General features: G+C 44.6%; 1 protein-coding gene across 2 annotated transcripts; it reads right to left on the minus strand.

Moving 5' to 3' along the window:
- Positions 1–1,124: 1,124 nt before the first annotated feature.
- Positions 1,125–8,590, minus strand: aste1a (asteroid structure-specific endonuclease 1a). Of its 2 annotated transcripts, XM_086310103.1 has the most exons (6): positions 8,433–8,590; positions 5,255–6,066; positions 3,558–3,866; positions 3,233–3,437; positions 2,583–2,718; positions 1,125–2,060 (listed from the first exon to the last, which is right to left on the minus strand). In XM_086310103.1, the coding sequence occupies exons 1-6, from the start codon at positions 8,557–8,559 to the stop codon at positions 1,661–1,663; spliced, it is 1,989 nt and encodes a 662-aa protein (XP_086166229.1). In that variant the 5' UTR covers positions 8,560–8,590; the 3' UTR covers positions 1,125–1,660. The 2 variants fall into 2 exon arrangements, with proteins under 2 accessions (XP_086166229.1, XP_086166228.1); XM_086310102.1 differs by lacking the exon at positions 8,433–8,590 and having other exon boundaries at positions 5,255–6,196.
- Between the last annotated feature and the right edge of the window lie 3,617 nt (positions 8,591–12,207).

Here is a 12,207-nt window from a genome sequence, read left to right on the forward strand (position 1 = left end):
TGGAGAGTTAATCTAGCTGTGTTTGCTTTTGCAAGAGAACTACAATGTTTTGATGATTGGGTGACAGGTTTTCTTATTTGTGTGAAGAGTTTTGCAAAATTAGCCAATAGTTACAAAAAATGTGCTTAAGCAATCAGAAAAAACTGTAAAGGATTACAAGTACTTGACAGTACGAGAGCACCGAGCCAAACACGAACCTGAGAATCAACCCACCGGACAGATCTTCTGATGTCCTGTGGGCGCCGCGTGCATTTCATAAAATGCCTGAAACCTTCGTCATATTACGTCAGTCTGCAACCAAAATACTGCAAAATGCCCGACGCACTTCCAACAAGCTGAAACACCCAGATGTGTTTTTCAGAAGCTGATTTATGATCTGCAGCTGCACGGGTCCAAACAAACACTTACGATGCTGTGATCACCGCAGAGCGCCATCTGGTGTCCACATGTTTAGTAACTTGTCACAAATGTGATGTTCTAACAAACTGAAATGAAGAGCGCGGTGAGACGTTCTGAAAAAGCAAGAATTGATCCAAGTGTGACGCAAATTTGTCCTTAAAATGAGAAGTCCCCGAAAATAGCAGCAGAGACAGCAGCTGCACAGAAGAGCCACAGACGACGGGGCGGGGCCATGGCTCCCCACTCCCACTATCAGACACTTACATGGAGAAACCTGATGAACACAAGCGCTCACACACACAGGTGTAAACAGACACACACTGTCTGGGTTGGCTGCTGTCTCCAAACATCTCGTGCGTTATCAGTCCTGTGTGCTGCTCAGTAACATTCATGTTTAGTATTGACTGTTGCTGATGCTGAGGTTGGCTGTTGCCATGGTTTCCCTGCTGTCTTCTCTCTCTCTCTTGCCCTCTTTCTTTCTGTTTCCCATCGCCCGGTCCTGTAATAACTCCAAATAAAATCAAAATTAATAATACTAATAATAATACTAATAATAATAATAATAATAATAATAATAATAATAATAATAATAATAATAATAATAATAATAATAAAGACTGGATAAATATGACAATCAAGTGGACCAGTATAGCAGGAGCAGTAAAAGAAATCTGTTGGGCATTTTTCTTATCCTTCAGACAGGACAGGAAAAAAAGATTGGGGGTCAGAAACATTTAAATCTTTATTGATGAGGTTCCTTTTATTAAACTTACATTCATGCTTCCTGTAAAATCACAAATAAAAGGCTGTAAAATCCTCTGAAATGACCCAGATTGTGGAAAAACTAGCAGATATTTGTCCCATAAAGAGTCTGGAGCACAGGAGCCAACAGAGGAGAGAAAGTGGGCTGAAGCCGTAGGTGGCTAAAGGCAGACCCTCCAACTCCGGCCCAATGGCGTGGGATAGTGGAAGAAATTTTTGGAATGGAAAGGCTTACCTTTGTCCTTAGACTCGAGCTCGAGAAATTTAAGAAGCTCTGGGAAAAATGGGTTGTGTACTCCCCTTTGCACTGAATAAATGAATATTACCATGATGTAAGTAGATGCTATTACTGGAACTGTGAATGTCTCCCATGCTGACCTTAAGTTTTGTATTCCCATACTGTAAAATGATAAATAAAAAGTTATAAAAAAAAAATTAAAAAAAAAGTGGGCTGAAGCCAGACAGAGTGGATGCTGACGGCGGTTCCAGCGACGGTCCGTCAGAGGAGGTCCATGCCTCGGCCCTCCTCCTTCCGGCTCAGTTCCACTTTGTTGCAGCGATTCCTTCTCTCCTTGGTTTTGTACCGAGTTCTCAGCAGCAGCCGATCATCCAGCCGCAGGTCTTCCTGTGCCCGGGCCAAGCTGCGAGCCTCTGTCTCCTCGTCGTAGTCCAGCTGGAACAGCCTGAGGTTGGTGTGGTCGTTCAGAGCCCGCCTCTCTGCCTGCTCGCTCTCTGAGAACTCGGAGCCCTGGCGGGGCCGGGGCCGGAGCCGGTGGATGGCTGACAGCATGTCGCGGTACTGCTGCACACTGGCCTGATCTGGCTTCAGGACACGCTTCAGTCTGCTCCCTGTCCTCCTCATGTGGACCAGCTGGTGGACCAGCGTCCCCTGATAGAACCTGGAGATCATAAAGAGAAGATGGAGAATGTTCGCTCTGCTGGATCATTTGTCCAAACCAGCCTTTAACTAAGCTCTGCTCTCTTTCTCCTTCCAGACAAACATGTTGGTTTAAGCAGGCGAGTCCAGAGCGCTCTGAGCTCATGTGAGAACCTCCTGAAACTCTACAACACAGTCCCCGCTCTTTGCTGCCACTTTTTCATCAAACTGTGAGGGAGGGGCTCCATCCATCCATGGATCAGGAGCCAATTGAGGCTTTTCCATGCAAACACACAGCTGTGTGAGTCTGCCTGCATATGCACATTTATACTGTGAAACAGCTGCGAGTCACTGATCTTGCAGAGCGATTGTACAGAACTGTACTGATTAAAGCCTCCGCAAACACAAACGTCACATAGAAGAAGTCATGTAACGGTTTCTACAGCACGCCATAATAAAAACACGCCTATGCACGTTTGGCACACTGATCTGCCCCATGCCTACAAACGACCTCGTGAACAAGCGCTTTGAGAGAACGCCTCACCGTGCGACGTCTGGTTCAGGCAGAGGGAGGCCCAGCAGCTGGTTCAGGTGCATGCTGTCCTTCATGCACACCTGCCACTGGCTGAAGGAGTGAGCCACGCCCACATCAGGCTTCTGATGACAGCAAGCCTGGACAACTGCAAAGCACACACACACACACACACACACACAGAGGGACTTATTTAGAAACATTTTTAAACCAACAAGATTTCTGCAGCACCGAAAGAAGAAAAACCTTCAACTAAACATAATAATAAAAACTAAGATCAGAAGAATCAAAGTTTTAAAAGCTGATTTTATCTTCAGAATCGTAGATTTGAACCTTTCTTTGTCGTGTAATGTAAAACAGACTAACACGGTTGTTATTTCTGGACTGAACTGAGCCTGGAGATTATTTCACAGGTAATAATATCCATGATACAGTCCACACACACGTCTCTGCTGCTAATAAACCTTTAGCCTTAATCTAGTTTAAACAGGTGAGCACTGTCCAGAGAATGTCCGAGAACAGAACAGTATCAGGCTGTAAACATGTTTATTTCTGCTGTAGTTTTAACATGGGACTCTATGGGGACTGACTCACTGCTGCCTCTGCTGGACACCAGAGGAACTGCGGGCTTTGGTAACGTCTCCTCTGGTTGTGTTTCCTACCTGCGCTGAGTCGCGATGTGTCTTTGAGGTTCATTCCCAGCAGCAACGACTTCAGCAGCTTCAGGTCCGGACGAGGCCGAGCTCTGTTCCACCAGTAACAGGTCACAGCCACTAGGAGGCGCAGCTGAGGCGGCAGCTCGTTCAGAAGTTCCTCTTTCACCCCGAGAGCCTCGAGTAAGACCTCCAGACGTTCAGAGAGCTGCGCCTGGGGCCACGAGACAGCCGGACGAAGAGTCGAAACGACATTGTGACAGACATTAAAGTTAGCTTGCTGCACTGAGGATTAAAAACACAAACCGCAGTTCATTTCCACTAAAACTGTCACCTCATGCAGTGAGTTCAGCTGGAGCCGCTGAGCCACTCGACTGAAGGTTGGTTTGATTCGGATGAATTTCAGCTGGAGGTCCTCCCTGTCTCTCTCCTCCACCTTATATGACGTCTCTTTGCCCAGCAGCAGCCCATACATCACCTGGCGGAGAGGTCTGGAGGTCAAGTTAGCACTGGGCAGGTCTTTGTGGTCCACGGGGGTGCCGAGGCTCAGCCTGTGCAGCAGCAGTACGTCCAGGGTGTCCCCGGGTAGCCGGGCCTGCATCACACACAGCTGCATCCAATCTGGGATGCGACCAATGAGCTCCTGGAGACCAGGACACGAAGGTTTTACCAGACATTTACCTCAAGTAACATTTACATTTACAAACCCTCTGAGGTGTAAATGTCCCAACTCCCTAACCCTTTGTTCAGGAGAGTAAAACTGTCATTTTGGTGGGAAAAAAGACATTTTGATGTTTTTTAAGTGTTTTTTTTTCTAGTGTAATTGCCAGTAGCTAGGAGAATCCTCCAGTCCACCCATGTTCTGCAGCACATCCACATCCAGCTCACAGGCACAGCAGGCAGGACACATCCTAACCAGACGTCCTTTAGATGTAAAGGACCAGCAGCTCTATTTTCCTCCTGAGTGCCTGAACTGCTCATCCTGTCTCTGAGCCTGGACACCCTTCAGAGGAACATCCTTTCTGCTGCTCGTATCTGAAATCTTCGTAGCAATTGGTGAAAGTAGCTGTCTGTAAATTTACAGCTCTGGTTATAAAGCATCAAGATCAGAGCAGATGCTGGTAGAACAAAAACCATTCTGATATTTATGGCGTTTGAGTTTAGGATATGTCAGAAAACATATGTACTGATCGTCACGAACTAATCTGAAGGCTCGTTTGCCCGATCCCTACAGAAGCTTGCCTTAGTTCCATCAGTAACACTAACTTCTTGGACCTGACGATGGTCAGATGGACATTTAGACTGTTTCCAGTCTTGAACTTGTAGCCATGGTCCTGAGTTCTGCTCCCATTTCCAGACTCTTCCACCTGCATCTGCAGCACTGAACCCTTCCAGCACGTTATACTTAAAGACCGTCTGAGGACCTCTGTCTCTGAGAAGAAGAAATCACCCAAAGTCCTTTTTTCTAGACTTTGGGTCCGGGGAGAAAAGCCGTCCACAACTTGAACCATCCCTGAGTTCACATGTGATCTAGGTCCTCAACATATAAACCTAAAAACTTCTTAAAACAGTGTTTGACTTCAAAGGGTCAAAGACTCAGATGGTACAGAGTCTTGTTCTTCATCAGGGAACAGCCACAGACATCAGGAAAGATGGACACAGTTTCCAGGTCTGAAAAGTGAGGCCAGTGAGGAGCTCCGTCATGTCTGCATTCTTGTCAGTAGCCAGCAGGTGGCGATAGCTGTAGGGGGAAGCGGCTTCCTGTCTTTACCTCTGTAAACACTTTCTAGATGAGTTTATGTGATCAGTAACTCGTTTTAGGTTTTTACTAAATTAAACATTATTGCACTGTGTAAATGCATTCTTGAGGCTTCAAAGCAAGACTTCAAAAACCAATGACTGCTGTCACAGCTTTGCCTCTATGAGAAAACAGAACTGACCTTCTGCACTCCAGGTTGGAAGACATTTGGTCTCCACAGTGGAACGACAGACCTCAATAAAGGACATTTTTCCTTGAATGAGAATCATTACCTCATCTAGGAACGGAGGAACAACCCCACGGACGAAGAACTCCACCAGCGAGCTGCGAGGTAGTTTGTATTCCTCCATCCCCACAGACAAACTCTGCAGCATCTTCTCCTTGTTCTGGCTCTTTCCTCCCATCAGCTCCACTGCTGCCTTCAAGGTGTCCTCTGGCTGCTCAAAGTCCTTCATCCAGCACAGCAGGCCCTCCAGGCGGCTCTGAGGCCTACTGGCGTCTGGGGCAAACCGACTCCAGATAAACTTCGGCAGCTTCACGTAGTCGTTCCCAGCCAGGGCAGCGAAGGTGGGCAGGAGCTGGGGCTGGATTTCGAAGTAGATGCAGAAGCTGGAGGTATAGTACCTCTTACAAGGGATGTAGCTCTTTGAGCCATTCCCCTTTACATCCTGCCACTGGAAGTAAGAGATGGGCAACAATCCTGCTGAGAGGTTGAAGATGTAGAAGTCGCTGTCGTTGGAAAGCACTGGGCACTGCCACTTATCAGCTAGGGCGGCTATCTCCCGGTCGGCCTCGCCAAAGCACTGGGCGACCGGGACCTTCAGCCGGGTCAGCGTCTGTCTGAACACCCACTTGGTCATAATTGGCCGGATGTCTTCCTTACCCCCGTCCTTTGCTGCTCGATGGGCTCTTTCGATCCGCTGCTCTGCCCTTTTTGTCACAGTTTCGAGCTTCTTGTTGGTGTGGTCCGAGCCTCCGTCCAGCACCATGTAAGGATCGACCTCGCAGGTTCTGAGGGCTGTGATGAACCTCTCAATCAGGCTTTCATAGGCAGCATACTCCCCGCCGTGATTCTGGTCCAGACCTGAAGAATCAGCCAAAACAAACACAACAAAGAGACTCCAAGAGTCAGTTTTGCACGTGGCGACAAACCATGCTGAACTGACATCAAGCAGAAACTGTCTGAAACAAATGCTGTCACCATGCTGTGACATCAGGAAGCTCGAGAAGATGTCAGGAAGGTCAAAGAATACTGAGGCGAGTAGTTTTACATATCCAGGACATGCGTAATGTTCAGCACGTCTGAGTGATGAAAGTGTGCATGAACTCAAACCAGTACTTCAGATACTGATCCTGTGATGTTCCCTCAGCACCTTAAAGGCTTCCATACTACACATATTTAAATGTAATGTGGTTTTTATAGATTCTGGTTCTGAACAGTGAAGCTGTAGGGACTTAGGCCTCCAGCAGGGGGCGACTCCTCAGGTTGGGAAAATGATCTCTGAGCTTAGTAATCTCCCCTGATGAGCTCAGTCTGTGGGTTCAGATCTGACTGAATCAAACGTGACTGTCTACAGTCTGAAGGTTTTTGAGTTTAGTGCACCATCAGCTGATTCTGGGTCAGTAACTCACTAAACTCTGAACTCTGTGACTTTGTGGTTGGTTAGGAGCAGTGTTGGTCAAGTTACTTGAAAAAAGTAATCAGTAACTAATTACTGATTACTTCCCCAAAAACGTAGTCAGTAAAGTAATCCTGTTACTTTACTGATTACTTATTTTCAAAAGTAATTAATTACTTAGTTACTTAGTTACTTTTTAAAAACACGATTTACAACCTGAATAGGTAATAAAGCGATAGATCTTTCAGCCCAATTCTACTTTCTACATAATCCATCATACAAAATGTAATCAAATGGAAAAGTCTCTTTTTAAAACTTGTTTTATCAGTTTTAATCTTTTAACTTTATGCATCAAGCAAACATTTAATTATATGCAACATTCTCTGACTGGAAGAAATTAGTTTAACATTTAAACCTATTTTCTGCACATTCCAGCTCATAAAATAAAATATTTTTGTGTTTACACTCAGTCTTTCAAATAGATGCAAGTAAAATACAGCAGAAAATAAATAAAGTCAAAGACTCAGCGGTCCTGTTGCTCTATTTTCACCTGTAAAGCAGGAGTGGGGCAGGCGGAGGTTTACCCTGGTGCAGGTGTGCCGCGGTCAGTGGAAGAATCCGCGAGTTTCTCTGTGAGTTTCCCATTACGTCGTAGCTACTCGGTGCTTGTTGGAAGTTTAGGGGTTTTTTCGCTGTAAAAAGAAGTTTTCTTCCCACGCACAGCGGACACTAATGTTTTTGTCACTTTTTATGGAATCAAACTCAAAGTAAGGTCAGTACTTCCACGCTTTAAACGCTGCACACTCATACTCTCTCTGCACTGATATATGATCCATTGTTGATCTGCACACAGCTGTTGTCACGAACGTTGCACTCGCTTACGTCACTGTCGTGAGACATTCTCGCAAAAAACTCACGGTTTTAGTAACGCAGGGGAAAGTAACGGTAATCTAATTACCGTTTTTGCAATAGTAATCCCTTACTTTATTACAGTAACGCATTAGTGTAAAACAGCTGAAAGCCAAACATCCAGATCACACACCAGAGCAACATCTGCAGAGCTCAACAGCAGCGGTCAGGTTTCATAATTCTGCGGTTTAATGACTCGGACACGTTTAAAATCTTATCTGTTTTAACATTCATCACACGTGCGCGCATGGGAAGACGTGCGCGCGTGCACTATGTAAGTAAAGTTTATTAAGCGCTTTTCACAGACAGGCAGTCACAAAGTGCTGTACACAAAGATTATAATAAACAGTACACTCAACAGACATTATACACAAGGTAAAAGGTTTAAATGCAAATTAAAAATGTGAAGAATATAAAACACGTAGATCAACAAAAGGCTTGTTTGAACAGAAAAGTTTTTAACTGCTTTTAAAAAGAATCCACAGAATCAACTGGTCCACAGCCGTGGTGCCACAGACTTGGAGGCTCCGCCCCCTGTTGTCTTCAGACGGGTTCCGAGGAACAACCGACAGAGTCTGTGCGCGGAGACACGAGCCGCAGAGTGTTTTAGAAGAAGCTTGGATAAATAATCTGCGGCCGTTTAATGCTCTGTATGTTAGAACAAGAATTTTAAAACGAATTCTTGCTTCTATAACACAAACACACGCGCACACACCATAATACACACGCGCACATTTTTTGCCGGTCACACCTCCGTTTGTCCGGTGGTCGTCCGTTTGTATTAACAGCAGTATTAAGTAATAGTACTAATACTTCTTATCAGCAGAATCAGTGACCTTAATGACGTCAGTAAAGAGGGTGCGCATAAACCTGCAGCTCACAAACTGAACAGACTCCTGGAGTTCAGACCGGAGCTGCTCACCTGACTCAAAGTACAGCCAGTGGTACAGGTTGGATCCATCGATCACCAGCCGGCTCCTGCCGAACTGGACGTCCCGGTAAATCTTCTGGTGGTTGTCTAAGAAGGTGGTCAGACCCTGAACCCCCATCCTGGGTGTGAGTGCGCCGCGGATCTCTAACTGCACCCGCCCCTTTCCTGATGGGTGCCGAAGGTGCCCTTTTGTTGAGGCAACTTTAAAAAAAAAAAATTTTTAATTTTTTTTTTATGTGTGTGCGCGTGCGGAGTCCTGTCTGTGCCCCTCAACAATAATATTTAACTATTAATCACAGTTTTGCTAAATAAAAGGATCTGGCTTGCATCAGTCACATGACCACATTTAACCAATGATCGCCCTTGACGGCAGAACGCGCTGGTTACGAGCCGGGAACGAGCTCACAAAGAGCACGCGCATTTTTAGCGGTCCGGAGCTGTAGGAGAAACTGAAACTGAAACAAACGAGCGTGCTGTGTGTGCAACAGCGCGACAAACATTACCTGTCCTTTTATTAACTGCACAGGTAGTGCTGGTCACAGCTGCTGGCTACCTGTGTAAGGCTGTCATGGGTCTGTAGCTCTGTCACCGTTTTAGGGAACATATTTAGTTTTAAAGTAAGTTTCCGGGCTTTTCCTGCCTTTCTGGAGGGATTATATTTCACTAAAAAACGATCTAATATGCATGTCCACATAATTATGCATTATTATAATATATTAAAAACACGCTGTATTTTAAAGAACATACATTAAGGAGCAGATTATGTTAGATTTATATTTTAAATAAGACAAAAGTTGGATTTTACAGCAGTAAAATGATTGTATCTCTACAGTTTAAACATGTAATAAGCTTTGCCCCTGCACAGAGTGGATAGTGAAACAAATGGAATCATCATAAATACATTATTTCATATTTATTACTTCCCCCTCCTCATTGCTTTATTATTGTAGCTCTAGTAATAAATAATAATGTAAGGATTCTGGATCAGCACCGTGATGCCCATAGTATATACAGTATTCTGAAGAAGGTCTAACATGTCACTGTGTGTGCGTGCATGTGTGTGTTTTATGTATATGGATTTAAAAAAATATATTACTCATGATATAACATTGTCCAGACATGGCTGGTAAGGACATGAGGAGGAAACAGTAGGAGCTGTGTGAGGCTACTAAAGGCAGGGCTATAACATTTTTCTGTCATCATTTTATTATAGATTAAGTGCTGGAGTTGTTAGGTGTGGATAATTAGATTATAGTTTATTGCAATAGCAAGTTGTGCCTTGTTCTCAGATAGACAGCAAGTGGGGAGTGATATATGAGATGATGGGATGGAAGGAAGAAGAGAAGCAAAGAGTGATTCACAGGCAGAGCCTAAATTATTTCTCACAGTTTTTGTGTCCTTATGGTTCCAAGTGCTGTCACCAATCTTTGCATTTAGTTATTATCTCATGACACTTGTTTAATCAGCTACCATCTCTCCTGTGGACTTTTTAATGTCTACAGTCTCAGTTCAACACAGCCCTGCCCTTCCCATATTAGATTTTTGATGAATGTGTGTTGTTGTTATTCAGCCTGGTTCAACGTGCCCCTTTTTAACTTTGAGCACCCGCCCCTTTAAACCTCTCTGCACGGCCCTGTATCAGGGTGTTACATGGATTTTAAGAATCGCACGCTACGTGTCAGACACTGTCTCAGCTGTAAGAAGAAAAATGATGTGATGGTTTCTGATGAATCTGGATGAGGTGGCTGCAGATGCTGCAGTGTGCACTGAGCGGTAAGAAGGTGCAACACTGAGCCCACAGTGCTTGTGTTGTTCCTACATCACCATAACCATGCAAGGGATCAATCGCATTGTTATGATGTCATATCTTTGCAATGTGGGGGGCGGGACCTTTGTTTATATCAAACACTTTTCAGGAACCAATGGGAAGTGTTATCTTTATAACATACCTAATATCAATCTAGGTTTGCTGTCAGGCAAATTTAAGCAAGTCATGTTGGTTTAGTGGTGATGCTAATGCTAAACAAACCTGCAATGTTTGTGTATCTGGACTAAGGTTGTCATGGTGATGATCCCACCACTGAACCCACAGACATGATCACACTGGAGGGTTCCAGTACCTGTGTCTGGCAGCTTAAACGTGTTGGGTTAGGGCCCGAGCCGCTGAGGGAGGGGCAGTCATACCCCGACTGGGTGACAGCAGGCTGCTGTTACTGGGAGGCGGAGGGGGGAGGAAAGAAAGGGCCGGGACCTACAACATCACATGATCAAAAGCATCAGCATCCCAGTTCCTACATCGGGATGCTGCAGGGCGCAGGTGTATCTGGACTGGGAGGAGACCATCCTGTCCTCCTACAGAAAGGTCCCTGACACACCTGCACACCTTCTTCACCGTGGGTTCGGAGTGTGGATGAGACTCCTCTCTCAGACTGTGCCAGCTGCACTAGGCCTTGGCTCGGCTTCATAGACCACTGTGGGAGATGCTGATGGAGGCTGAAGAGAGAATATCATCAGCATAACCTCAGACCTGCTGGTAACCATCACTGAGCTTCACTCTTTTTCACCTTTATTCTGTTCCTCTGATCATGTTACGACAACGACGATGATGATGGTGATGATGGTACTGGTGTGGGTATGTGTGTTTCTACCGCCTCCAAAAACAAACTTGTCCCCGGCAGAGACAGGGAGCTCCGGCCAGTGTTGCCAACTCCTCAGTAAGGAAAATCGCTATTGGCTGTCCTAAAAGTCGCCAAATGACGTCATCGCCTAATTTGCATAATTGGTCATGCTAATGTAATTGTAACCTACACTGTTGGAGAGAGAAACAACATCGTGGAAGAGACAAAGTGAGTAAAAAACGTCCTAAATGCATTTATAGTTTATTTAGAACTACGAATTAAATTTCTTTTAGCAATTATTGTTTTTTTAATGTCACAATTCCAACCCTGCTCCTTTATGCCACTGCTCCACTTTTGCCTGGACCGGCAAAAGTGACCCGAGATAGGCGCTCTGGTGGAGTTACTGTGTGTGTGTTTATAAGTACTTTTAAACCTTGTGATCCCCAAAACAGCATAACAGTAAAAGAACTGACTGCGTTACAGTCAGTGCGGAGCAGCGGCTTCACTCATGCGCGATTCATTTGCCGTTTGGACGCACAGGTGTGAACGTCTCCTGCCCTGGTAGCAGCGGGGGGAGGACTGTCCTCCGCCCGTGAGCGCTTTGGCACGGGTGAGGTGCCCACGGCAGCACCGCTGCTTGGTGAGAGTAAGAGCAACGCTGTTATTGTGTATATATTTATTTATATTTATATTTCTTCATACATTCTTATATAGTTCTATATTGTGTATTTTGTTGTACAGTTATTTTATTTTCAACTTTAATTTATATATTTATCTTTATCTTATTCTTCCCAGTTAAATTTACCCTTCATTCTAATTTGTGTTGTACAGTTATTTCATTTTTAACCTTAATTTATATTTTATTCCTTCCTAGTTAAATTTACCCTTTTTAATTTTTCATATTTATTTCCTATCTTATTCATAGCCTTTTCCTTTTTTGTTTTCTTTAGGTCACGCGCAGTTGTCCAAGCATTTCACTACATATCGTACTGTGTATGACTGTGTACGTCACAAATAAAAATTTGAATTTGAATTTTGAATTTGAAACACGCTCTTTCACGTCAAAAAGTCGTCATAAATAAGTCTCCAATAACACCAGAAAAAGTCGCCAGATTTGTCGCTAGTCGCTTTTTAGAAAAAAAGTCGCT

This window comes from Aulonocara sp. 'chitande type north' Nkhata Bay, linkage group LG11 (genome assembly GCF_057382095.1).
Source record: "Aulonocara sp. 'chitande type north' Nkhata Bay isolate Kocher_YH1m ecotype deep benthic linkage group LG11, A_spYH_male_GT1.1, whole genome shotgun sequence".
Classification (NCBI taxonomy): domain Eukaryota; kingdom Metazoa; phylum Chordata; class Actinopteri; order Cichliformes; family Cichlidae; genus Aulonocara; species Aulonocara sp. 'chitande type north' Nkhata Bay.